Here is a 25,296-nt window from a genome sequence, read left to right on the forward strand (position 1 = left end):
CGATCCCACACATGGTTTAAAAGCCTGTAGCCCCTCCAGTTAGTTGAACTGAAGAAGCCTCTTGGACGAGAGGTGAGCCGTCTTCAACAAACCGAAACACGTCCAGTTGCCAGTTAGGACACGCGGGAACAAATACATTGACCAAGAGGGGTTTCACTGTGATGTGGGCTTCTTGTCTCCAAGGCAACAAAGCAAACTAAAATGTTGTCTTCTCCTTCTCCATTCATCAAGGCAACTAATGTCAAGGTCAAACTGTATTTTGCCGCACTAATAGGCGAGTTTAAAAATAATCCGATGCAACAAATCATTGCTAACTACAGTAATCAGTGTCTGGCTGGTGTGAAAGTTTTTTCTACGTCCCTTTTAGCAGAGCACTGTTTAAAGGTTTCTTGGTTGTTTTTTACCCCCAGGTAAAAAGAACAGAGGCGGATGTACTACGAGGCTAATGTTTTAGCACCCACATGCTAAAACATGCTCTGATTAGCGAAGAAACCTTCATCAGGTTCCTGAATATTACCTGTGGTGACCCAAGATTAAGCAGACCTTGAGCAGCATGTGTGGGATTACTTGTTTCAACAGTAAATTGTATGCTCTTATGATGAAGTTTATAGATCTTGATTAATTCTGTAATCTTGCGACAGGACAAAGTCGTTACAGTATCCAACTTCTGTTTATCTCGTATTTACATGCTTTTGACTTTCTGTTTTCTGTGGCAGTTCGCTCTGATTTAGTCAAGAAGATAAGTGGACGTGTTAAGGAGAGCATCAGGGTTTGTTGCATATTTCCAGCCTTTCGTCTGAGTGGGAAAACTGTGACATTACGAAAAGTTGATGTTCAGTTGCAATGATGCACCAGACGTCTGAAACCTCTCTTTCTGTCACCCACACAGGAGCAGTTTGTGTTCGTGATCGGCTGACGCCTCGCTTCTGTCACACTCTCCGCTGGCTTGGCCGTTGTCTGTTGCCCAACGTACGAGCACAGTGCTGCAAAACCTGCAGCCAGCGCTCCCGGAGTACGTCTCGCCACTGAGGTGCAGCCACTCACAGGCCTCATCCACAGGACTGCAACACTGACTGATTCAATGTAATCAATGAATTCAACAATCTGAGCCCTTCCTGATCTTGTCACCACTACAGACTTATCGTGAATTAGTCCCACGACAAAACTCTGCATGTTTCTGCTGGCGAAATTAACGAGAGGGCGGAAATGAGTTGGAATGGTCACGATAGCGTCGCCTCTTCTCTCAGCAAAGCAACGAGAATGTAAATATTTCTTTGCCCTTTTTACATTATATAGTTTTGACCGAGATGACATTTAATGAGTCAGGATTTCTTTATCACAGAAACGTTGTGTCTCCTGTCAGTGTAGCCAGCTTAGTAATGAGTTATTACACATGTAGATGAACCACTCGTTAGCCTTTGGTACAATGCTTTCATTTTACTGACAGCAGCAGAAATAAAACAGACAGTTACACATTTACACAATGTTTTTTAAGCATGATGTGGTACAAGTGTGAAGCAAAACATAAGTGGTGAATAATTGCTCCATGTGACATTTCTAAATAACTGACCATTAGCGAAAGCCTGTCATCCCCTTAGCTACTGTTGCTACACCTGTTAAGCCTCAGTCAGGCACGGCTCATAATTATTACAATTACATTTGTATTGTAATTATTTAAACCAGACGTAATGAAAGACAAAAGTAGGCATCTCAATTGTAGTGCGTCATCGCTGGCTAGCTCGCCAAGCTATCATTAGCTCCACAAGCTTATTTAAAACCTTTGGCTCCTTTTAATGTTTCGAGACTTGTGCAGGTTGTACAACTTGTACAACCTGTAAAAGAGGTCTGAAATATTTACTCAACGTACACTAAACATGGTTTTGTGCTGAAAGTTAATGTCCTCATCAGTCGGTTTGTCATTGGTCAATACAGAATTACAGTTTAGTCTATGAGGTTTGTGATTTTGTTTTCTGGTTAAATGCCTGATATGACATCTGTTCTGCTCTGTGACATAAAATACGTCATTAAATGTCCCATAATTTAATTATAAAGTTCTCATGTGTCTTAAAACAAGTGTCTGAATGAGACTATAGAGGTTGTAGGGGACTCGGTAGTAGACTCATCTACTCACTAGTCCGTATTTACAGGTCAACTTTAGTTACAAAGTATTTTCACTCTGACTTTACAACTTGCAGATCGATTTACAAAAGAACATCTAGAGGTGGCGATGTCGCCCGTTTATATCCTAACATTAGCTTAAAAAAATCACAAAAGCGGTGTTCATCTGTGAGGACTATCATGCTGAACAAAACATGTATCATAAACCTGTGTTTGCCACAGAGATTATGTTCTGCAGTAATCCAAAAAACCCAATTACTGTGGAGGGAACCAGGGCGATGCCTACGCCACTATATGTTGATGAGTCCTCCAGCCTCCCTCAGCTCAGAGCCTGACAGGTCCACTGGGGGATCTCCATTCAGAGGCAGGGTTTCACTGATGGTCAGCTGGAAAGTTTAATGGCCACAGCAGCTTGTAAACAGCCTTTTGGCTTCACCACACACACCTTTAAAGTCACAGAGTAAAACATGTAGCTAAATGTGAAAAGTGGAGCAGCAGGAACTATGGTGCTAGAGGCCACAGAGGCTCTAAACACTTCGGGTCAGGTATTGGCAGGCCCAGTGCCTTATCTACTTGAATACTGGATAATCAGATGTGATTTTCTGTTAACAATTTAACTGAATTATATGAGTCAAATCCAGCATTTCAGAATAAGTTCTGTAATTCTTCAAAATGGAGGGACTTATTGGAATAACATCTGTATCGTATCATATCACGTGTATTATGTATTTAGGAGTATTCTATTTTATGCCTTTTTACAACTGTGGTTTTATTTGCATTTTATCTATCTAATTAGTGGAACTGAACTGAACTGACACTCGACTCTTTTCTTTTCCTTTCTCCTGTGTTCAGAACTGTTGTTAGCACCACTCAGAGTCTTTTCAGCAGGAATTGAAAAGCTCAGGCGTCTTGATGTAGTCTGTGTAGGCCGTGTTTTCATACCACACTTGTTTCTTGTGCTGTTCGGTGTTTAATGAAAAAAAGGAATGTCTGCGGAGAAGGTTTGTGCTACACTGAACAAAAGAATTATGTAACGAGAAAAACAGAGGGGGGTGGGGGGTTGCCTTTGAGGGCCTAAGGTCATATAATGTCTTGCTTTCCCAAGACGACTATGTACACAAGCAGAAAGAGGCAGTGTAGTTAATAAAAGGCACAATTTAAGTGTTACAAGTAAATTCTACCTGCTTTATCGATGTATTATCATAAACGAATAAAAGGCAGGTGTGTGTTTAAAGTACATTCTTCTTTCAAGTTTACAGGTGGGTGTTGAGAACAAGCAATTATGTGATGTTGTAACATTCATGTTCTGCTTTGTTCAGTTTTGTATCTCAAAGTGACATCCATTTGTCCTCAGGATGACACAGTAAGCTCCGGTCTCTCCTCCGTCACTGCTGCCTGTAATGGTTTTAATTCTGGTGCTGCACGTTGAGTTCACACAGATACTAGTGTAAGACTGTCAAAATTAAAATCTAAATTACTTTTTCCAATAATGGGTCCTCGCTATCAGTAGGAAAGTAGACAAACCCCGGCTTCTCATCTGCAGTCAGTGAACGTTAGATGTACCCTCTGTCACCAATGGGGTTTAGGAATAAGTTGATAGTTTCCCCTGCAGAAGTGTCTTAAGTGCTTCTCGTAGCTACATGCTGGCCCCGTTTGTGCCCTCAGCACTCTGTACCACATTAAATGTGTCAAATTCCAGGCAAAGTCAAAACAGTATCTTTTAATCCATGTCATCCAGGAGGTTGTATCTTCAAGAGATTATAATGGTCTCACATCCTCTGTCTGCCCGGACACTGAAACGTGTCGAAGGCACTGACATCTAATATTTGCACAGACTCAGCCACCTTAATGTACGATTCAGCAAAGAGGAGCAGTGCAGCCTGTGAAAGTATTGGATTTTAACATCAGTGGTATCATGGAATACAGGTTATGCTGGATAACAGGTATTAAATAAACAGCTTTATCTCTTCCCTCAAGGCTGAGGAGGGAATGTTATGTGACTCAGTCATGGAGTTGAGTGCTGAGGTCACAGATGGAGCCAGGCTACATGATTCTCTGCTAGCTCTGCGGCTAAAGCAGGCAACAAGTCTGCACCCTCACCATGTGTACCCGTGAAGAAGTGTAGATTCCACTCTGACTTAACAGCAGAGCTCATGGTTGAGGTACAGATGGTTTTGTTAAATGTCTCTCCTGTTAAATAATTCAAGCCCAATAAAAAGCTGGACAAAACATTGTTCCATCTGTGACAATCTAACATGCATAAGAAGTGCCAGTCCTGGTGAGCAGGGGGATTTAATCTCATGCAAAACATGTCGCTAATGTTATTCCATCCCCTTCGGCTGTAGCAGTAATGCTAATCTGCTGCTTTAGGCCATAGGGAAAGTTTAGGCATGCTAATGTGAGCAGCTGACCTTGCAGATAAAAACACTTTTGTTGGGCCGTGTTTGCTGCAGACAGTTTGATTTGTGGTGACATCGTTAATGGTATCAGTTACTCACGTGCTTTTCCTGCCAAGACAAAATGTCTGCTGTAAAGATGGTCTTTGTGTTCCTCACATGACACTTTTGGTTTTTTTTTTCTGAAGCCAAAAAAATGAATGACTGGTAAAACACAAACAGCCTTTATTATGAGAGACAAATGAGAAGAATCTAAAGTTGACGAACCAGCTGTACGAAACTACAGCTACTAAACTGACTAATCAGGGATGGGATGGAATAAGGTCAGTCATATTTGTACTCCATTGATGCATTTGCTTTCCACTGAAAGACACACAGTTGATGTTAGACTATGAGGATTATGCCCTCATGGACAGATGAGAAAGGGTCAAACTTGGCGAAGGAGTGTTGGATTTGGCCGTGGCCTCTAGTAAATTTAATGCTGAAGTGACTGATTTTTGCTCATGAAGTCAGTCATTATTGTCCATTATTGTCCATCTGCGCAACACATGTTGCAGGTCATGCCTTCTCTGTGGTGCCACTGTTAGAATTACAAGAGACATCAATCTTTTTTTTTCCCCATCCAAATGTCATCCCAACAGTCCCTGCTAAGCTACAGAACAGAGTCCATCCATGTTTCACAATGGTCAGTGTGTCATGTTTCATCAGGGTGCGACCAGTCACAACTAATCTTCAGCACACGTAGGACGAGACAGTGACTCAACGTCTGGTCGCCTTTTTTCTTTAACTGCAGTTTGTAATTTTTCTCAGCTGAGGTTGTTGAACTGGTTGTTTCTGTACCTCCTCTGTTTTTAAAGATTCATATTTGTACATTTTAGGATTAGGTTGGTTTCCAAGCACAAAGTCATGGTGGCTAATATGACACTTACCTGCCTTCAGTTGCTTTGTACAATCCTACCTGCAGATGAATTATAGGTCAATCATGGTAGCTTTTATTGTTTAACACATTTTTCACCAATGTAAACTTCATTTGAATGAACTGTTTTTACAGAGAAAATGTTATTCATTTATTAATCACTGGTGTGTTATTGCATTTGGATATTTATATACTGTGCTTTATACTACAAAATAAAACTTGTGATAAAAGTTCAAAATCCTGAGTCGCTTGTGTGAATTCAATCCGTTTGTGTGGGTGGAGGGTACGAATGAGCAAATACATTGCTGTCTGCAGCTGTTCTAGCAAGTAAACTTTGGTCGAATCTGTATTTGCTGTAGTTTAAGCAAGAAATACATATAGCTTCATCATCACTTGCTGTATTGTTAGAAAACTCCCTTCAGAACAGCCTCAGAGATGAGCTTCAGATCAATGTTTTCAATCATCAGAGCAGGAAAACTATTTACACATCAAGTCTTTATCTAAATCAGTTAACTTCAGTCAGCTACCCAGTGAGGATTGTCCTTCATCACGAGCAGGTCATTGACACATTTTGCTTTGATGACACTCTAAAAATGACATTATCTGTACCATGATTGTAACCCTAACCCTTCCGTAGTAGAGGAAATAGTTTGACAAAAGGTGAACTCAGAATATAATTTAATTTGATCACATTAAAGAATAACAAGCCAAACTGTAGTGTTAGTTACAAAACAGCAACGCTTTCCAATGCTCAGTCATCTCAACGCTCGATGTTCCTGTGTATGTGAAGTCAGCTCCCGTCACGGCTGGTGTTTGAAAATTCAATAATCGACAGGTGGCAGCATCACCATCTCAGTGAACTGCTCGTAGTTGATGTTTCCATTTGACTTGATGTTTGCCTCCTTGAACAGCTCATCCACTAGACAGTCAGACAGACAGAGAAAGGGAAACAGCTTTATAAGTGAACGTGACAAGATTAAACCGAAGTTGTCGCCGAGTGTCCCTTCTGGTTATTGCCTGCGGGAGTGTTTGACTGTCTGACAACAACTCCTTCAGATTGTGGCCCAGACCCCCTCAGACTTACCACAGTAAGGATCTCAACTTTCAGTATAGTGAGTTCACTCTCTGCTTCAGTATTTTGGGAATCTGACAACTTGACAGAAGTCTCCCCGCTGAGATGCAGCAGAGCTTAATTTCAATATAAAGTGCTGTCTGTGGCCCGCAGCACAGAAGAAATAAAAGAACTAAAAAGTTTGACTGCTGTTATTTAATTATCCGGTTATGTCACTGCACATTTTCCTCGAATAAGATCGATGCAGAATTTAGCTTTAGTTGTAGATGGCTTAAAAATTAATCTGTCCTCCACAATCTCAATCAATTAGTTGTCTGATTTTAAAAAAAGCTGACAACTAATCGATTAGCAATTGCAGCTGTAATTGTAGTATTCCACATATTTTCAAGATACTGACATCCGATGTCTCACTTTAGTTTCTGACCTCATTCTCAGTCCTTGAGTTTGATACAGCACACAGCTGAGAAAACATTAAGGTCAAGTTTAAATGAAATAGAATAATTAAAGTTAATATTAGGAGGAAAGCTCTGCCACACAGGCGTGTCCACAGGGCTGCTGTGAATTATAGTTAATTCAGAGAAGCAGCTTGTAATTCTTTTTTCATTTAATGTCAGACTTGCTTCAGTCTGGCAGACGGTGGATTGTTGTGTTTTGTGCACTGAAGATGCAGTAAATGTACCACGAGAGCTGAGATACATTGTGTATTGTCATAAAAACATTTAAGATTGACAGAGGTACGGTTCTACAAATACTGACTTTTTAGAAAATGTAAGGCAAAGTGATTCTTTTGTGCCTTTTAAGACTTTTTCAGCATATTTGCATGATTATCGTAATAATAGCGCAATCATTTTGTACAGCATGATCGTGACATGAAATTTTCATATCATCCGATGCCTTCATAGGAGAGGAATATATTTGACAAGAGCAGTAGAGTTAGGTTCAGCTATAAGGCTTTTATTTGACTGAAATCTGTGTTGATTTGAGTACAAACATCAGATAAAGCTTGATCTAATACGGTTTGATTCCAAAGCACCTGAAATCCTCCACAGTCCTATATTTACTGTAGGTGTTTTGATTTTCACTGCCATCATAAAACATATGGACAGAGATATGTTTTTAATTAATTCTGTCCTTCAATACGCTCCAGTCTGAAATAATCAATGATATTCAAGTTCAAGGGGTATTCAAGGGGGATTTCAGGATGTTCACATTCATGATGGATGAACATGGTGGCACATTACAAAAATCGAACCAGTTCCTTGTATGTGTTAGGACATTCAATTTCAATCTTAATGTCGGTGCACATAGTCAGACTTCAAATCTGAGTATTTAAGATGACAGAGCTAAATAAACATTGCAGATATATATTCATCTGCTTTAAATGTTTTTGCCATAGCTCACTCTCAACACAGCAACTCAGCAGCTTCTTCTAGTGTTTGCTGATAGATTTCTGTTCCAGCTGAAAAACACTTTTTAAGCCTGCGCTTTGTTTATTTTACCTTCTTTGTTCGTGAGCTTCTCTCCCAATATGGTGAGCTTGGCCCGGAGCTCAGAGGCCTGGATGTATCCCTTCTTCTGTTTGTCTGTCATCCTCAAAGCCTCCAGGATTTCTGTCTTGGGGTCTTCCTGCTGCATCTGTCTGTGCATCATTGTCAGAAACGTAGAGAAGTCCAGCTCACCTGTTTTTTCTAAATAGGAACGTAGAACAAAAGTGAGCTGTTAATTGAGAAAAAAACTCACAAGTTTATCTGCCTGCATGAAGAGGATATTATTTTCATCATCCACTCAATCGCACCCTGAACAAGCTTTCACAACCTTTATTTGGCCGCAGCCTGAATGTATTGACGTATGTTGCACTTTACCTATCTTATGAACTTGTAGGTGTCTTTCGATTTCACTGAACGTGGGGCTTGTACCCAGGCAGCGCATAACTGTGATCAGGTCTTTGGCGTCGATCTTGCCCTTTTGCTTCTTGTCATACAAGGAAAAGCACTCCTTGAACTCTGTAAAGGAAATGGAAAAAAATATTGATTCACATAGGCACAGGTTATTTGACTGCATTACTCGTGGGGGACATTTTTCATTTTAGTTAATCTATCAGTCAAGAACGGGTTAATTTAGAAATTAATTCAGACTGAACAAAGGCCGCGAGTTAAAAGATTGTATGCTTCCAAATCTTTTTTTCATTTCCTTTTCCCCCTTGTATAAGTTATTCAAATTTAAATGTCCACTATTTATGAAAAATAGATGGCAAATTACACATTTCAAACATCTATTCTACATCTACAATACTAGCAGATGGAAAACAACATGTGGTGCTGTAGAAGTCTCTTACCGTTGATTTGAACTGGTGTGAAGAATTTAGCCTGTGGGGTGATAATAGTTTGTCATCACCAAGCAGGTAAGTACACAAACAATGTGTCAATTAAGGAATTGTATGAAAGAAAGTTTAATTATGCTCTTACCATGTTTGCAGTTGCTTTGCTTTCCAGGAAGAAGACAGTTCTGTCGACCACGTCACCGTCGCTCCACCTCAGTTTAAAGTCCGCCACCTGCAAGCCTCCACGTAATTTAATATGCGTTGCTGTGGAAACGTAGATACCAGATCCAGAGCGCTGCATTGTCCTTTCTCTCTCCACCCCTCCCACGGGGGGGGGGGCACTTATTGCCAGTCAATCACCACATGATACTGCTGTGTTGTATAATTAAATTAACCATATAAAGACTTTAAATGATTTGAAATACATGTGTTGTCACAGATTACACATTTACAGGCTCTTTGTTAAGACAGTTGATTTAAAGCACAGTAAAGAGGAAAATCTGAATATGTTTCACCATTTTATTTAAAATAAACCTAAAATCTAACCAGTGAGGAACCAGGAACATCTTAACATGAGACAATACAGTAGAAACATAAAACATCCAGCTTTACTCTAAGTGCAATAACTATAAATGTTGCTTTTACAAAAGCAAAAACAAAAGGGTTTTAATTTATAAGTCATCTGCTCACCTTTCTGTGATGTCACAACAATCAGGACAATAGGCTCAATTTCCCTCTGTACTTTGTATTACTGTACATTACTTACACAAATAATGCAATACTGTAACGAGTGTGCATTGGCAATAGAGCTGGGTTACAAAGACCACATATGGAAATAAAACAGTTCACTTTTCATACTAAACAATACTGATATAATTCTGTCAAAGCACGAAACCTTAAATACCTGAGAGAAAGTTTTTTCTTTTTTATTGTCATTAATATTCATTAAGAAGAGTGAAGTTCATTTTACCTAACAAATCCAAATTTAAAACATATTTGACCCTGTTGTTCAGATAATACTTCTCACTCATGTCTCCATCAGAGTTCACCATACTGATTTCACCTTCTCTCTTGTTTTATAATCTTTTGGCTTCATATTGCTGTTTTATCCTTATTTTATAACTTTTATTTTGTTATTATAAAAAAATGTTTTATCTGTATTAGTACCCAACATCTTTATCTTGACATTAAAGTTTGTGAATCAAGCTTGATAAGTGCAAAACAACTTTAAGATAAGAGTGTGTATGGAAAATCAATGAGGAGTGTCATCCTTTTCTGCTTTACTTTCTCAGATGCCAAACAGGACCAGCTGGAACTGGCAGTCAACTTATTAAGAACAAATTTCTTCTGGGTCATTAAAGATAAACATCACAGCATTCAGTCATGGATCGATTGTATTCTTTGGCGATGATAAAGCAAGGTAAGAAATGTTTTTCTCCTTTTTCAGTGCATCATGCTGCCTCTTAACCGCCAAGTGATCAGTCTGCTATACTCATTTTAACACAGTGAGAACAGTTGACATTGCTTCTGTTGACGCTTACGAAGCGATCAAAGGAGCAAGAACAACCCAGGGTCTTAAACATGCAGGAGCCCTGAAGGCCCCAGATTGTCTGAGTTAAGACTATTTAATCAGTTGCTAACATATGCCTGTACTGACATGAGGGATGGTAAAAGTAAAGTACGATGAAACTTTTCAAATCCTTAACATTAAAGGATAAGTTTCCGCAAAAATGAATATTCGGTAATTATCTACTCGCGCCCATGCTGATGGGATGTCAGGTGAAGTTCTGAAGTCCACAGAACATTTCTGGAGCTTCACTGCAACACAGCGCTTTCTCCTGAACATGTGAGGTAGCTGGAGACTTTTAAAAATGTAAAACAAAACCCCAAAAGAACATAAATTGGCTCTTTAAAGCAAGTCTTTTGTCCAAGTCTCCGGAAGCCCTGAGAACCCAAATTGATTGTTTACATCCTCAGTTCACAGCCGAGCTTGTGCACCCTCTGTAGATGAAATGTGTGCTAATGCTTTTAGCTAAGCAGCTACAGTGAAGATTTTGGCTTTAAAAAGGGACAAGATAATGTCTTTAACATCTGTTTCTGGAACTTGGGGCTTCTAGAGATTTTAAAACAAGTCTCCATATACTTCGGGTGTTTAGATGAATGCTGTGATGCTCCAGAAATGTTTTGTGGGTTAACTTCTACCTTACATTAAAACAGTGATTCTCAGTATCAAATAGGGTGACTTTTTCACCAAACTTCACAACCCTGACCAGTTAAAGTCTGTGTGTATCAATACAGAAACAGACAGAGGAGGCAGTGAGGCCAGACCTGGACCAATGTAATTCAGTGCTTCTTGATGTGCAAAGTGTAGTAAGACCACGGTTCTGGCACATAAATGAGTCCAGGGTACTTGTTGCGTAGCACCGGATCGTTCCACAGGTAGCCCACCCACACTGCCACCAGGAGCACAGTTACACTGAAACTGTACAGCAGGAAAAGGCCGTTGCTGTCTGGGCTGACGCCTTTACGATGTTGATGTATCACGGTGGCCACAATGGCGAGGAAGGTGAGGAGGAAAAGTTCAGTGATTTGTCCCTCAGTGACCAAGTACCTTGAAGAAATGAAAGGAAAAAAATGTCATGAATAATAAATGAAACATCAACCACACACTACTGCTGCACATTGTTACAGGAAACCTTTGACTTATGTTTTACAATGAAAATATTCTCTGTATTGATGACGCAAATCATTTTTTTACATTACATTACATTTACATTGCTGGAGCTTTGCAAAGCTGCCAACAAGCCTCGTCCTTTGGGATGTAATGCACTGAGTAGGGATAAGACCTTTATACAACCCCACATCAAAAGATCTGAACCTTCCCATTAAAAATATCCAGTGGTTTCATGCTTACAAATGTTAAAACACTGGATATTGCCTTCCGATATGACAGAACGGCGGTTAACATATAATGCGAACGTGAGATGCCATGTTTTGTAGAAATGTCTATATAGTATATAGGCCTATGACACATACCAATGTGACCGTATCAGTGGTTTGCATAAACATAAACTGCAATATTCTGGCAACTGGGCTACATTAAAAAATTTGGTTTTGAAGTGTCTTCATGAATGGACTCCTTATCCATCGGACTGTTCGATTCCCTACAGCCCACCAAAAGCTCTCAGGTCCTCAGACCAGACTTTGTGGAAACTTAGGCAGGAACCTCAGACATCAGATCTGACCCCTCTACTAAGTTATTCAGAGAACAGCCTAAGGCCCACCTCTTTTCTTTGGCTCGAGTACATGGGCTCTTAATGGTTCAATAATTTTATAATTTTTCATGCCAAAGATGTCATCCCTTCACTCTTCTTTATCTCACTGACTTTGGATTACTACCTTGCAAAGCTAAGTTTAAACTTTCACACAGAGGACAATCCAATTCTTATCTAATGGACAGAAAAGGAGACTGAAAATCCCTTAAATGTGGACATTTTTTTTTCCCTTTTTCTTTATAGTTTCATATCATTCAGGCAACTAAAAAGCTGAGTTTGATGCTGGCGATGACAAACTTGTTTTCCATTTAACATAGTACATCACGTAGAGCACAAGGTTTTCCAAAGAATTGGAAAGGCAGCTGACCAATAGTAGAAGGCGCTGGGTCCCAGCAACAGCCAGCCAGAGACGGGAATAGTCTTCTGTTCTTTGGCCTTTGTGAAGCAGCCGATGAAGTAGATGAATAGAATGATGAAGAAAGGAATATACCTAGAATAAAAGGAGAGGCAGACAATGCAGACGTTCAGTATGTGTATTATCTGCACATTTCCACACGAGTGGTGGAAACGCTCAATTGACAAACATCCTCACAAAGCCTCTTGTCCACTCAGCTCATGGCCAGCCCCAGCATGATACTTAAACCCTCTTCCTAGCAGGCAGGACAACAGCTGAGCCATAACTGCTTGGCAAACTTTCAGGGCTGACTGAGAAAAAGAGCAATTCCTCTCACTGTGAGCATGATTTAACTTGATGTCATTGCGAAACTTTTCAGCTCACGGATGGCAAGTATTGTACCATGGCTGGAGAAAATGTTCCAATCGTAAGATACTACAAATCAGCAAGAGCTGAAACGATTAGTCCATTTATATATTGGAAAAACAGCAAATATTTGACAATTGGATTATTGATGTGGTAATTTCTGAAGCAGGGATTGTGAAAAAATAAACGTACTGTGTAAAATGACATTTCAAGATATCATGTTCAGCTCTGCAAACTTGTTATTTTTATTTTTTTGTATTAGTTAAAACTTGGTACTTCATGGCCTGGTGCCAGTAAAACCACCTCAAGCTCCTGCACACAGGTGACCTGGGAGTACCTGGGAGTTCACCTGAACAATAAACTGGACTGGACTGATCACACTGCAGCACCACACAAGAAAGGTCAGAGCAGACTCCATCTGCTGAGGAAGCTGCTCTGCTCAGGTCCTTGGAGTGCAGGGGGCACTCCTGACTTATTTCTATGACTCTGTGGTGCTGGAGCACCAGCATCTCGGCAGCAGGAAGGAAGAGACTTAATAAACCTATCAAGAAGGCCAGCTCCATCCTGGGATGCCCTCTTGAAACAGTGCAGGTGGTGGGAGAGAGCAGGATGATGGATAAGCTGTCATCACTGCTGGAGAAGGAGTCCCACCCCCTGCAGGTCACTTTCACAGCACTGTGCAGCTCCATCAGTCATAGACTAAAACACCCCAGGTGTGTGAAGAGAGGTGTTGCAGGTCCAACTGTGAGGGAGAGGTATCGCAGGTCCAAGTGTGTGAAGGAGAGATGTGACAGGTCCTTCCTTCTTCCTGCTGTCAGACTCTACTCTCCTCATTTTGCAATAAAAACTGTACATATGACCCATTTCTCATTTTGGACAACTGGACAACTTTCATACCCATATTTATTATTTATTAATAACAATACACTGCCACACTATATATAACTACACTGTTTAAATGTGTACATAATATGTTTATACAATTCTATTTCTCTTTCTTATCTTTTTATTATATTGTTCATTTTTTACTACTATTATTGTTTATTGTCATATTGAACTGTCCTTTGGCTGCGGTGACTCACAAATTTCCCGATTGTGGGACCACTAAAGGAAGTTATGATTCTGATTCATGGAAAAGATCAAAAGATCATCAGATTAATTAGTAATGACAATAAACCCTCCAATTCAAACCTTTTTCCATCTCTGGTATAAGAAGAATAGTACCAGTAATGAAAATGACTCCTTGATCCTGTGTGCATGCGTCTTCTCACACTCTAGTGCTCAAATACTTTGTCACTTAATCATCAACTCAGTGAATGAAAGGAGCCTCAAACTTAGTCCTTGCAGAGGTTCAGGTTTAATGCTCACAAGGTTGCTGCGGCTATATCAGTAATATCTTTTATAACTAGTCCGATCCTTGGTTGATAAAAGCTTATCAAAGATAGCTGATTAGCATCAGTGTGTGTGTTCGAAGATAACTAACAACAAATGGCAGCACAGAAATAACAAACACATGCATTGCCGTTACTTAGTGTGTTTACCAGAGAGCATTTACAGAAGATAAACTGAAGATATCTGTTTCTATCTCAGTCAGAATTTTAAAAAGACAACAATGACAGCGTCATGGTCAAGTTGGTGGACCTGAGCTGTGGAGCTGAACAGACCAGAACATTTTTTGCATAATATTATGGTGTCTTAATAAAATTGACCATAAAATGTTATCAATTCATAATTGATCAGGACCCTTCACTGCATGTTGTTCCTCATCACTCTATCCACTCGTTTCCTGTCATCGCCCCACTGTCACTAACCAATAAAGGCATAAAACTTGAGAAGGCTTGCAATATATCAAACCAGGAACATTGTCACTATATGGTATGCATTTTTAACAGTCAGCTAGCAAAACACCCCCATCCTAACAGGCTAAAATTGATTTCATCATTATTTAATTTGAGGCAGTATCTCAACAAACTGTAACATGATAGATCTTAGGAGCACCAATGTGTGACGCAGAGGAAAAAACCCAACTTGTTTCTGGATTTTAGGCCAATTTGTCTGTCGAATCAGTCTGTGTGTGCTGCCTACAGGTGAAATATTTAAACCACACACACAAACAGCAGTATTTGCAAAATGAAAATGAAATTGGTCCAGAATACTAAGAGCCTATGCAATTAAAGGGAAAGAGAGGGAGAGTTATACCTCTTCTTCTTAATGTGTATAATGAAACTACATTGTTCTCAAAATAAACCTTGTTATCAGACAAAAGTTTTTTCTTCAAGTTATTGATCGATATTTCAGTCAGCACCATCAAACTGCTGCTGTGAACTGTCACAACAAATTTGAGGCTGCTGATCCTAAAATCTGTTTTTATGTAGACAATGAAAAACAGCCACATATTCCAGCACAATGACACTGGCTTCCTTTCTTGTGGTATCCACTGTATGCCAATCTAGTTAATTTAACTGTTGTATATATAGTATTTTGATTCATAACATTAAGATTCATCATTAAGATTTAAACTGAGGGATCTGAGGGAGATCTTGAATTCTGCCACATTCCAGTCATTTCACAGCACTGTATTTGCATAACATTTATAGTCATAGACACCTACCACATTAAGTGTCCCAGCTGTTCATCATAATAATAAAGCAGCTCAAAGGAGTCAATCTGTGAAGGAAGGAAAATGACAGGTGAATTACTACTTGAATCTCATTTCAAAACATTCACAGATATTTTTTGGTGGCACAATACTGTATATATCCCTCTACCTTATGCAACAGTGCCACCTACTGTTCTAGTATCATACACACATAATAATGGCAGTTAATTAGAAACCATGTCTACAGATTGGTGGCAATACAGAGAAAAATCCTAATAAATAATAAACATTACATAATAAACATTATATATATATATATATATATATATATATATATATATATATATATATATATATATATATATATATATATATATATATATATATATATATATATATATATATATATATATATATATATATATGTGTGTGTGTGTGTGTGTGTGTGTGTGTGTGTGTGTGTGTGTGTATACATATACACACATACACATAAACATATATACACACACACACAACTCAGATATCACTGAGTGCAAGAATACCTACACATCATTTATGATGGTGTCTGTGTCTATTAGCACTTTATCAACTTGATTATTGTCAACTTTCTGCAGTATCTGGATTTCAGAAACAATATGGAAATCAGAAATGTCCAATATGAATTTTTGTATTTAATTTTCACTGAAAAATCTAAAAATAATAATGATGTGATCTTTTCTGTGGTCTCTATTAAATATACACATTCCCTTAAATCTGAGGAGTATCATTTGTATTGGTATGTTGTGAGACATTTGACTTTTATCAAAAACATTGCCACTTTCAATAATATTCAAATATTGTTCAGCCCTTCCTGAAACTAAAACAAGTCTATACACGTCCATCATAAACAATAAAATATACATGCGTACTCTAACACTAAAGGGCCTGTTCACTTGCTGAGCTGTCAGTCAAGATGCTCTAAACAATAAGACAAAAAAAGAAATCTCTTCCACTTCAGTGTCATTTCCCCAAACAAGTTTCTTGTATAACACTCACTTTTAATACACTGGAAATCTTAAACTCTTAGTCAAAGGATATGGTGGGGAACAGAAGAGAAATCAGAGATTACATGTTATATTGACCATAATTAGGCTACTGCAGAACATCAAACCATGTTTTATAATTTCTTATTTTCTGCATGTAAACTAAGTCACTATTGGTTGTTTCACTGGCCATCAACTTTCAGAGTTTGAAGTCAAATCAAGTTTTTACACTCAACATAAACAAAGCACACGATAGCTACCCTATACTAGTCCTGTCTCTTGCTATCCTGCCCTAGATATGTCACACATCAGTATGTTGTTGACAACCTCACCGTTGTCAGAAGTATAACACAGTACCTTAACTATGGAAATCAGGATGTGTTGGCAATGAAGGAACAGATAAAAAATAAGCTACACTTCTACACAGCGGGATAAATTCTGCTGGATATGTTTGTAGGCTGCAGTGTCAGTTCATGTCACAGGCGGAAAAGAAAAACCAATTTCTTTAATGTCACTGATCTGTCTCTGGAGTGTCATAGCAAACAACACAAGCTGATGTTTGCTGTATGACATTCTGACAGGTGTTAATAGACATAACATACTGAAGGATAAATGTTACAAACGCAATCTGAATTAGTATTCTCAGTATGCCCATCATAGAATAAAACTGCACTTCAAGAAAACAGATCCTCACCAGTGAGGCAGGCTTAAGGTCTTTGATTATGGGGTTCTCTCTGACTGACAGGTGGAGCTGGTAGCCACTCAGGATGAGCCGGTGGTTGATGGAGTCTCCCACCAGGTGAATGCTGGCTCCCATGACAAAAGTGATGATGCAGAGGTAGATGGCTGAGCGAGGCAGCGCCCTTGGACTGCGCTCAATCAGCTGAATGGAGCAGCAACACACACATTCAGTATATATCACATCAACTACATCTTAAAAGATACTTATGTTGGTTGCATATGTAGGATTGTAAATATGCATGATACATATCAAGTAGGTTGTTATGATTTAACAACACAACCCCAGTGCTATCCCTTCTGGATAGCAGGTGTTTCATTATAGATTTTTCACGCTGTTTTCTGCCCATGTCTCTACGCCTTCAGCTCTCATCAGTGCTGTGGTGTTGGATCATGCAGACATTCAGGAATCAAACCCCCTATGTCTTCGAGATTGTGTGCAAGAAGCAAACCAAAGTGCCTTAAAAAGCAGGTCACTGTGGGCTTCCCTTAACATTTTGTGTCAATTTGGCTTTTGGAAAAAATCAGCAATGAGAAAAGAAACTGAGGTGCAATTGAATAATTAATTGAATTGAAACAAAATATGCAATTGTCAGGGGAGTTCACGTGTGGAAAAATCATTCAAAATAAGTAAAAATGTGTAATACACTGAATAGATTATATGAATGATTCAATATTAGTTGAGTACCATTTGTGTGTATATGCAATTTTATTTGGGAGTTCTGAATGTGTGTGCTGAATGTTCTAAAAGTAAGCACATGTTTCAGTGTATACATCTAAAGGGATAAAATATGATCAGTGTTATAATGGTAAGTGTAACAGATGGATTTATTTCATTACAAATTGCTTATTTGTGCTCATTGAAAATCTGATATTGATAACACTCAAAGAATCTATTTTAGAATTAGACCCACCATAGTAAGGTAACAGAGCAAACAGAACCATGCGTCAATTATATCTGTTGATTGTTTAGGCTGGGGCAGATTTTCAGTGATCACAACTGAGCAATTTTTGCTCATAGAAAATCTGATATTGATAATCTGTAATGGACTTTTGTCAAACTCTGCAGATACACCATTCTACATAGTTAAATTCAAACATTCAACAGTAGGAACAAGAAGAAAAACACATTTCTGACCAGAAGGGGACTTTCAGCATAATTCATATGCGGCAGTAATATCATTTATAATTGGCATCTAAGGTTGTCTAGCTTCCTGCTGTATGCGTGAAGCCTGGTCTAAAAGCAATCTTTTTTTTTTTCTAATACAAAAAAACAAACTTGAAATGAAATGAAAATTGTTGTTGTGGTCTTTGTCACTGGGGCCATGCGGAGGTCAATTATACCTGTTGATTGTTTAGGCTGGGGGCTGTTACATTACTATGGTAGGTCTAATTCTAAATTGAGTCTTTGAAGCGTACTGTGCACATTTATTTTAATATTAGGCACGATCAGCTTTATAGTCTCATACTAAGTATTTGTCTCTTTCACAATAACCAAAGCACTTTGATGTGGTCAGACTTACCTTGAGCATCAGAAATGGTGTAATCACATTATATGCCATGTGGAAATAGTCTCCAGCACTGGGCTTGTTCAGGGGAAACCACTCCAGAGGAAGGATGATCTAATACATATGATAACAAATTATTTAGCATTCTTTGCTCCATGAAATTTGGAATTAGGCTACCATTTTATTGCACTTTTTTAAACTGTAGGAACAAACTAAGACAAAAGTTGCATGGAGCCCTCTTACCATGATAATAGGCCTCCCAAAATCCAGTATCCAGTTCTGCAGAGTCAGACAGAACCATAGGTCAAAGTGGAAGTGCTGCCTTTTCTGCTGCACCACATTTTCCTTCAGACCACTGGGAGTGCTGTCAACACACATTTACAGTCATGGTAAATCACTGTAATGAAGCAACATTAGGAAAGCAAAGGGCAGCGCAGAGGTTGAGCGTTTAATAGACATGTTGGGAGTACTGTAGTAAACTATGGTTTACTATGGTGTTTACTACAGTAGTAAAACAAAAGGTTGACTTTGCTACTTTTTGTACTTTATCTCTCCTTTTAATGAGAGGCCACATGCTATATATGTATATAGCAAGTGTTCATTTAATTAGGAGACTATCGGGTATTGATACTGTTTTTTTTTCTTTTTTCACTCCAGGAAATCATAAACTCAGATGATTATGCACCAGCAACTGTGGGTTTACTTACATTTTTAATGTCAACCTGACAATTGTTCATTGTGCTGGGTACGTAATTTCCTGCTGCATCCTGAACAGTCACTATGATTCAACATATGTACAAATCCAAAGAAAGGCTGAGTGCAGCTCAGGTCATGCAAAAGATGTACAGGCGGTGTCAACACCAGTAAAACTGCAGCAAAACTACTACTACTGCGTTACTAATGAAATTACATGAAAGCATAATCTTATTTAACTATTAAGACATATCTCAAACGAAAAATGGGCAATATTATTGCTGATAGAGTGTCTGTTGCTACATATTTTATATATTTTTATATTATATTTTTAGAATAGTACATTTTAAGTGTACTACATATTAGTATGTATTTGATGTCTGTCACTCTCTTAAATCACTTCAAGGTACCAGTAGTTGAGATGGGATGTGACATCACCTTGTCAGCACATGCTCACATATGGAGAAAAATATGTGAGCATGTGCTGACTGTTTATTGCGATTACAGAGTTAACATTTAGGCATTTATATGTCCTCATTGCAAGGGCCTCTGTCATGGCTTGTGTGTTGTTCCTCTATTGTCTCTCCGTTGTCTCTCCGTGTAGCTTCCCGTATTTTTTTTGTAGGATTACTGATTTGACAGCAAACTTATGAACATTTTGTGAATGATATGTCATGTTAGCCCCTACAAACTAATCTTTGCACACGTAAAACTCTTATTTATGGTGTCTCATCATCTTCTGATTTAACACCACCAGCATCAACCAATATGCAGTCAATGCCGTTTCAAGATTGCTGTGCTGAACCTCTGTTGACAGTGTTTTTAAAATGCCACTGTTCTATTTATTTCCGTCAAATGATATTCGGTCCTGTTGATCAGCCACGTGCAGCTACAACATCGGACAACAAATACTTCATCGTTAGCAAATAAGTTGAAGGTTGTCAATTGGCGCCGTCAACCGCGTCTGTTAGGTTAGCTTTCATTTGCGCGTCATGTCGTTCACTTTGTACGAAGTCGTGCCGCGTTTACGCGTTTGTGGACGCAGACGAACAAGCCACAGAGCGGATACTGGACCGTAACTGATAACTTAATAAGTGGTTAAAAATAAATTACTTTCTTTTTGTCACTATGGCTGTAGTTTATGAGCCTAGTCTGCATACTGACAACAACGCACAGCTTATTGTGACAATAAATTTAACCTACAAACCTATTTTGTGTTGGCTGCTGTGAATCGTTTCCACGACGTTTTCGTGCAGTCTGCATTTTCATGTCCGTGTTGTGTGTCGTTGGTCAAGCAGACGGTCCTTACTGACCGTCCTGTGGTCCAAACGATGGAAGTTAACAGCAGTAAACTCCTGTAAACATCTCTCTGTCAAAACTGAACTTCACTTCCTGGTTACCGCCTTGTTCCCGCCTGTCTGCCTGATCCACCAATCAGATTACAGCAGAGGAGTGGAGGCGGGAGATGACGTAAACAAATACGAGGAAACCTGAAAACTGTTCTCTGAATTAAAAGAATTAACGTATACTGTCAGTGAGTCTGCTTTTTTATTTTTTTTTATTTTTTTTATTATTTTTTTTTTTTTTAGCAGTTAGTGATATACTCCTTGACAGCAGATTATTTTGTTCTGTATACAATAACATTTCATGGTAAAATAGATAATAATGAAAAGTTGCAGTAGGCTACTATTACACATTTCCACCATATATTATGCAAAGCAGATTCACTGCCACTTGCAGAGTCATATTTCTTGTCTCAGTGATTGTCATTATACGAACTTTAATGAATATAAATAATTGAATGTCGAAATGATTCATCAAAATCAGTTAGATGTAAATGTTAATGCTTTTTATTCAGAAAATGTGTCTATGCTGTTTAATTAAACATTGAAAATCTTGTGTGCTGTTAGTGGCATACACCCCTTGCAGGGGTCCTGAAGGTCAAAACACAAGATTTCTGGAGACACAGCAGTATTTTATAAAATACAACAGCATTTCAGAAACTTAACATAACTTATAGCACAATGAATTTTCAGGAAACCAAACAACATTACAGAAAACCAAACAACATTACAGAAAACAAACAAACCATTTCTGTTTAGAAATGAATTAATGAATTCAACATTTTGTAAATAGAAACGGTGCTGAAGGAGAGCTATAGAGGAGTGGGTCGTGCAACAGGTGGTCATGTACCAGACAGAGAGAGACGGGGACTTTGTTTGATTATTAATGTTGCCGTTTCTTTCGGGAGTTGGGAGTTTGACAGTGTGTGTTCAGAGACCAGTGAGTGTGTTGTTTATGGTTGTTTATTACTTTATGTTATTCCTTATGGTTTATATAATTTGATAATCAGGCTAACCAGTTAGCTCATTGATGCTAATAGTTGCTAACAGAAGTCTCTCACGTACATGTTTTTATTATTACTTTATGTTACTGGTTGTTCTAAGTAAGCTGAATGATTCATTGTTTACCATTCCTGGTACTGTATAGTTAATAATGTACATGCTGTTCTGATAACTGTTCTTTTTTCTTCTCTGTTACAGAACAACACACAAACGCACACATGCACACATACACTTTCCATACATCTTTCACCCACATTTCACCCCCACACACTCATCTGTCACACTCACACCCTCAACCATTCTTAATCAGCAATAAAGAAACTAAAAGGAACATCTGGACTTGTGTATTCTAACTGATGGCCCCCAGCAGCCACAAGTGATTCAATCCAGTTTACTATACAGTCCTTACAATAAACCGCCATAACCGAAACGTTCAACGTGTTCTAAATGGAATTCAGCCATAGTTCATTTACTGCCTCAGCTGTGTTTTTCTTACACATGATGGATAATCCTCAGACCTCACTCCGCAGCCAGTTTCTCAGAAAAATTTGATCTAAATTAAAACTCCACATGGCTGTTTACTCACCCTTGGCCACAACATTTTTATTAATTTACTTCTGCATTTACGTCTTGCTTGGCCTTCCTATGAATGCCTTCCAGGTAACAGAGAAGTTATCATGGTACATGTAAGGTATCCTCTTTTACAATTCATAAATGAGAAGATGCAATTAGTCCAGCTTGACTGTGGCAACCATCTGTTGTGTGCACCAGCTGAAAGCAGCAGTTTGAAAGGATCTGCTCTCTCTGGGGAGCTAGGAGTAGATCAAACGCTGGTCTTTGTTTTAACTCTCCAGCCCTCCTCAACTGATCTCAACATGAGCATGTCTGCATCAGTTCATTATTCAACACAGAGAGTGGGCACTACTCAAAACTGCTCTTGATTTCTGAGAATACACTCCTAACTGCCTTGCTTACTGAGAATTACACTGTAGCAGACATTCAGTCTGCTATGGTTGCTAAGGAACACAGATTTTAATACAGGAAACGTGTGCATGTACTGATCATAAAGAGGGCAGCAACATGATAATTATTGGAAATAAATCCAGATAAATAGCAGTTACTATTAAGGAAGTATCACTGTGGTGATGATAGTTTCCTTGATTACCATGAGCAACACTAACTTATCAGACTGAAATCAAGGGTCAGACAAATAAGAGGTCCAACTGAATCAGTTTCTGGACGCTCAGAGTCTTTCTGATCATTTTAAATTTCGGTTATCAGGCCGTTAAATGTGTTTCTCCTAAGCTCAGTATCACAAGTCAGTGAATTATATTCAAACTTAGACATTAGAGATTAGAGGATATATATTCTGCTCATTTTTCAATTGAAAATTAAACACATTCACATGAAAATCCAAAGAACTTAATTAACACGATAAAAGTAATGAAAGTATTTTTAATATCAATGTCACATGTGACATACATCGTCACATTCTGCTAATATTACACTTTATGAATCTCACAGTGTGATAATGAGCAAAGTCTCATCATTTTGACCAGTGTGTACATTTATTAAACCAAATTTTCTCTTAGGCTTATAAAAGAAGTGTGTGAAGAAATGTAATTATCCCGTGACTGCAGGACATCTTACTCACAGGCTGATGAAACATATCCCTTGACATGCTGAGCACATAGAAACTCTGCTACGTACCTTTACATCCACTCTGCTATCTGTCTGCAGGAGTTTATAGAGCTCCATGTAAATTAAGAGACTGTCAGCAGAGGCCACTCTCCAGAGCAAACACATCAGAGAGCACCTCTGTTGGTGTTTACCTTCAGGGGATGAAGCCATAATCTAAACACAATGCACCAGATGATAACCAAGCCAAAAAAACAAAACAAAACAAAACAAAAAAAAAGTATATATGCACCTTAACCCTGCGCCAGTCATTTACAAAGAAATTAAATCAAAATGTGATATTGGGTGCACCTGTGTGAATACTGGGGCCTTGTCACAGGATCTCCTTTAGGTTTTGAAGTACTAATCAGATTGTTTGACTGTTTCATTATCAAAATAAGGAGAGGAGACATAACTTCACAGACAACATCAAATGATTTTCACAGGATATTTCAAAGCTATATTGTATAAAAAAAATGGAGAACTTGGCAATATTACCTGGAGTAGTGACTCATAACAGCGTAATGGTTATTAGACATCACAATTAAACCAAGCATAACATAACTGGGACCTGTTTTTGTCAATTTATTTGTATTTGTTTGTGTTTTGATGCATTTTATTGAATTGTTTGGTTGACTGTGAACACGCAACACTGCATCGCGTTGTTCATTGTTTACACTCTGCTCTTCATAGATCAGCCTGTGATTTACAGTTCTATAGTCATATGAATCGGGAACCAATAAAGCACTCACCATTTCCTCCTTGTACTGAGATACATTGGTTCATTTGTGTTCTTCACTGATTTCACTCTGGTGTTTATTGCTTCTAGTTTGTAAATGTCGCTCTGATGATTTTCCTTGTCTGTGTAAAGCACTTGAGACTGAATTGCAGATGTGTTTGAAATAGATTTGAAGGATTTGAATGCTCTATTGTCATATGCAAAAATAAATAAGTTACCAGAGCAATGAGATTGCAGTGCGCATCAATAATTACAAACAACAGAACAAAAGTGCAAATGTGTGAAATAAATGTGTGAAAACAAGACCATGAAGAACAACAGCGCACTAATTGGCCATTTTTTTACTGCTGTTCAAGCTGCCAACACTGATACCTGTTTTAGCTCGTATTGATTTTAGAATTTTAATCACCACTTTTACAGCTTTAAATGACCTTGCACCAAATTACATGGCAGATTTACTGACCCCCGATGTGCCCTAGGTGACCAGGCTTTGCAGTCGGAAGCCCGGACTGTGGAGCTCCCTGTCTATTGAAACCAGGCGGACTACATCAGTAGCATTTAAAAATTATTCTCTTAAAATCTTCTTTTGTAGAAAGGCATCTATGAATGTTTAACTATGTTACTGGGTTTCATCCTTTATCCCACAATGTTTTTCAATTATATTTTAAACTTCTTTTGAAACTGTTGCTCTTCATCTTCATCAAATATAAAGTGTACTATTATTATTATTATTATTATTATTATTATTATTATTATTATTATTATTGTTAATAAATCACAGGAGGAAAACATTAAGTTGGATATTTTATGATGTAGCATCTCACCCAGTTGCTGCCATAACAGCATGACTACAGCAGAGTTAAGATTCCCTTTAAGCAGCATTATGTAGAAATTGGTATGTTGTGCAATTTGGCGCCCCCCACAGTTTCTGAATGGAACACCAAAGCCCAGGTCGGTAACAATTTGTCAGACGACTAGCTACAATCATAAATCTTTTTTATAGCAATATCGTGTTGAAACGTGTATGTTGAAGTGAACACATATGTAACATGTGATACAACCCTCTCGCTGGAGTTACATGGTGCAGAAACCAGTGATAGAGTCTGTCATTCACCCTG

The 25,296-nt window shown here is 38.5% G+C and overlaps 3 protein-coding genes across 3 annotated transcripts in view; 1 reads left to right on the forward strand and 2 right to left on the reverse strand.

The window, feature by feature from the left end:
* Positions 1-5,941, forward strand: part of LOC119017929 (A disintegrin and metalloproteinase with thrombospondin motifs 7) — an 87,522-nt gene extending 81,581 nt beyond the window's left edge. The window contains exon 24 of the mRNA XM_037095123.1: positions 890-5,941. Within this exon, the coding sequence (XP_036951018.1) occupies positions 890-1,029 (140 nt within the window). The 3' untranslated portion in view covers positions 1,030-5,941. The remainder of the gene's footprint in view (positions 1-889) is intronic.
* Positions 5,942-6,091: 150 nt separating this feature from the next.
* On the reverse strand, positions 6,092-9,138 carry LOC119017931 (calmodulin-like protein 4). Its single transcript, XM_037095125.1, has 5 exons — positions 8,968-9,138; positions 8,838-8,868; positions 8,365-8,505; positions 8,002-8,190; positions 6,092-6,349 (listed from the first exon to the last, which is right to left on the reverse strand). The coding sequence occupies exons 1-5, from the start codon at positions 9,121-9,123 to the stop codon at positions 6,252-6,254; spliced, it is 615 nt and encodes a 204-aa protein (XP_036951020.1). The 5' UTR covers positions 9,124-9,138; the 3' UTR covers positions 6,092-6,251.
* Positions 9,139-9,327: 189 nt separating this feature from the next.
* On the reverse strand, positions 9,328-20,824 carry cln6a (CLN6 transmembrane ER protein a). The gene is made up of 7 exons (XM_037095124.1): positions 20,625-20,824; positions 18,968-19,088; positions 18,740-18,838; positions 17,173-17,361; positions 15,469-15,524; positions 12,465-12,587; positions 9,328-11,433 (listed from the first exon to the last, which is right to left on the reverse strand). Exons 1-7 carry the CDS (start codon positions 20,684-20,686, stop codon positions 11,166-11,168), a joined length of 918 nt encoding a protein of 305 aa, XP_036951019.1. The 5' UTR covers positions 20,687-20,824; the 3' UTR covers positions 9,328-11,165.
* Positions 20,825-25,296: the final 4,472 nt, after the last annotated feature.

The sequence above is a fragment of the Acanthopagrus latus genome, chromosome 4 (assembly GCF_904848185.1).
Source record: "Acanthopagrus latus isolate v.2019 chromosome 4, fAcaLat1.1, whole genome shotgun sequence".
In the NCBI taxonomy this organism is placed as follows: Eukaryota; Metazoa; Chordata; class Actinopteri; order Spariformes; family Sparidae; genus Acanthopagrus; species Acanthopagrus latus.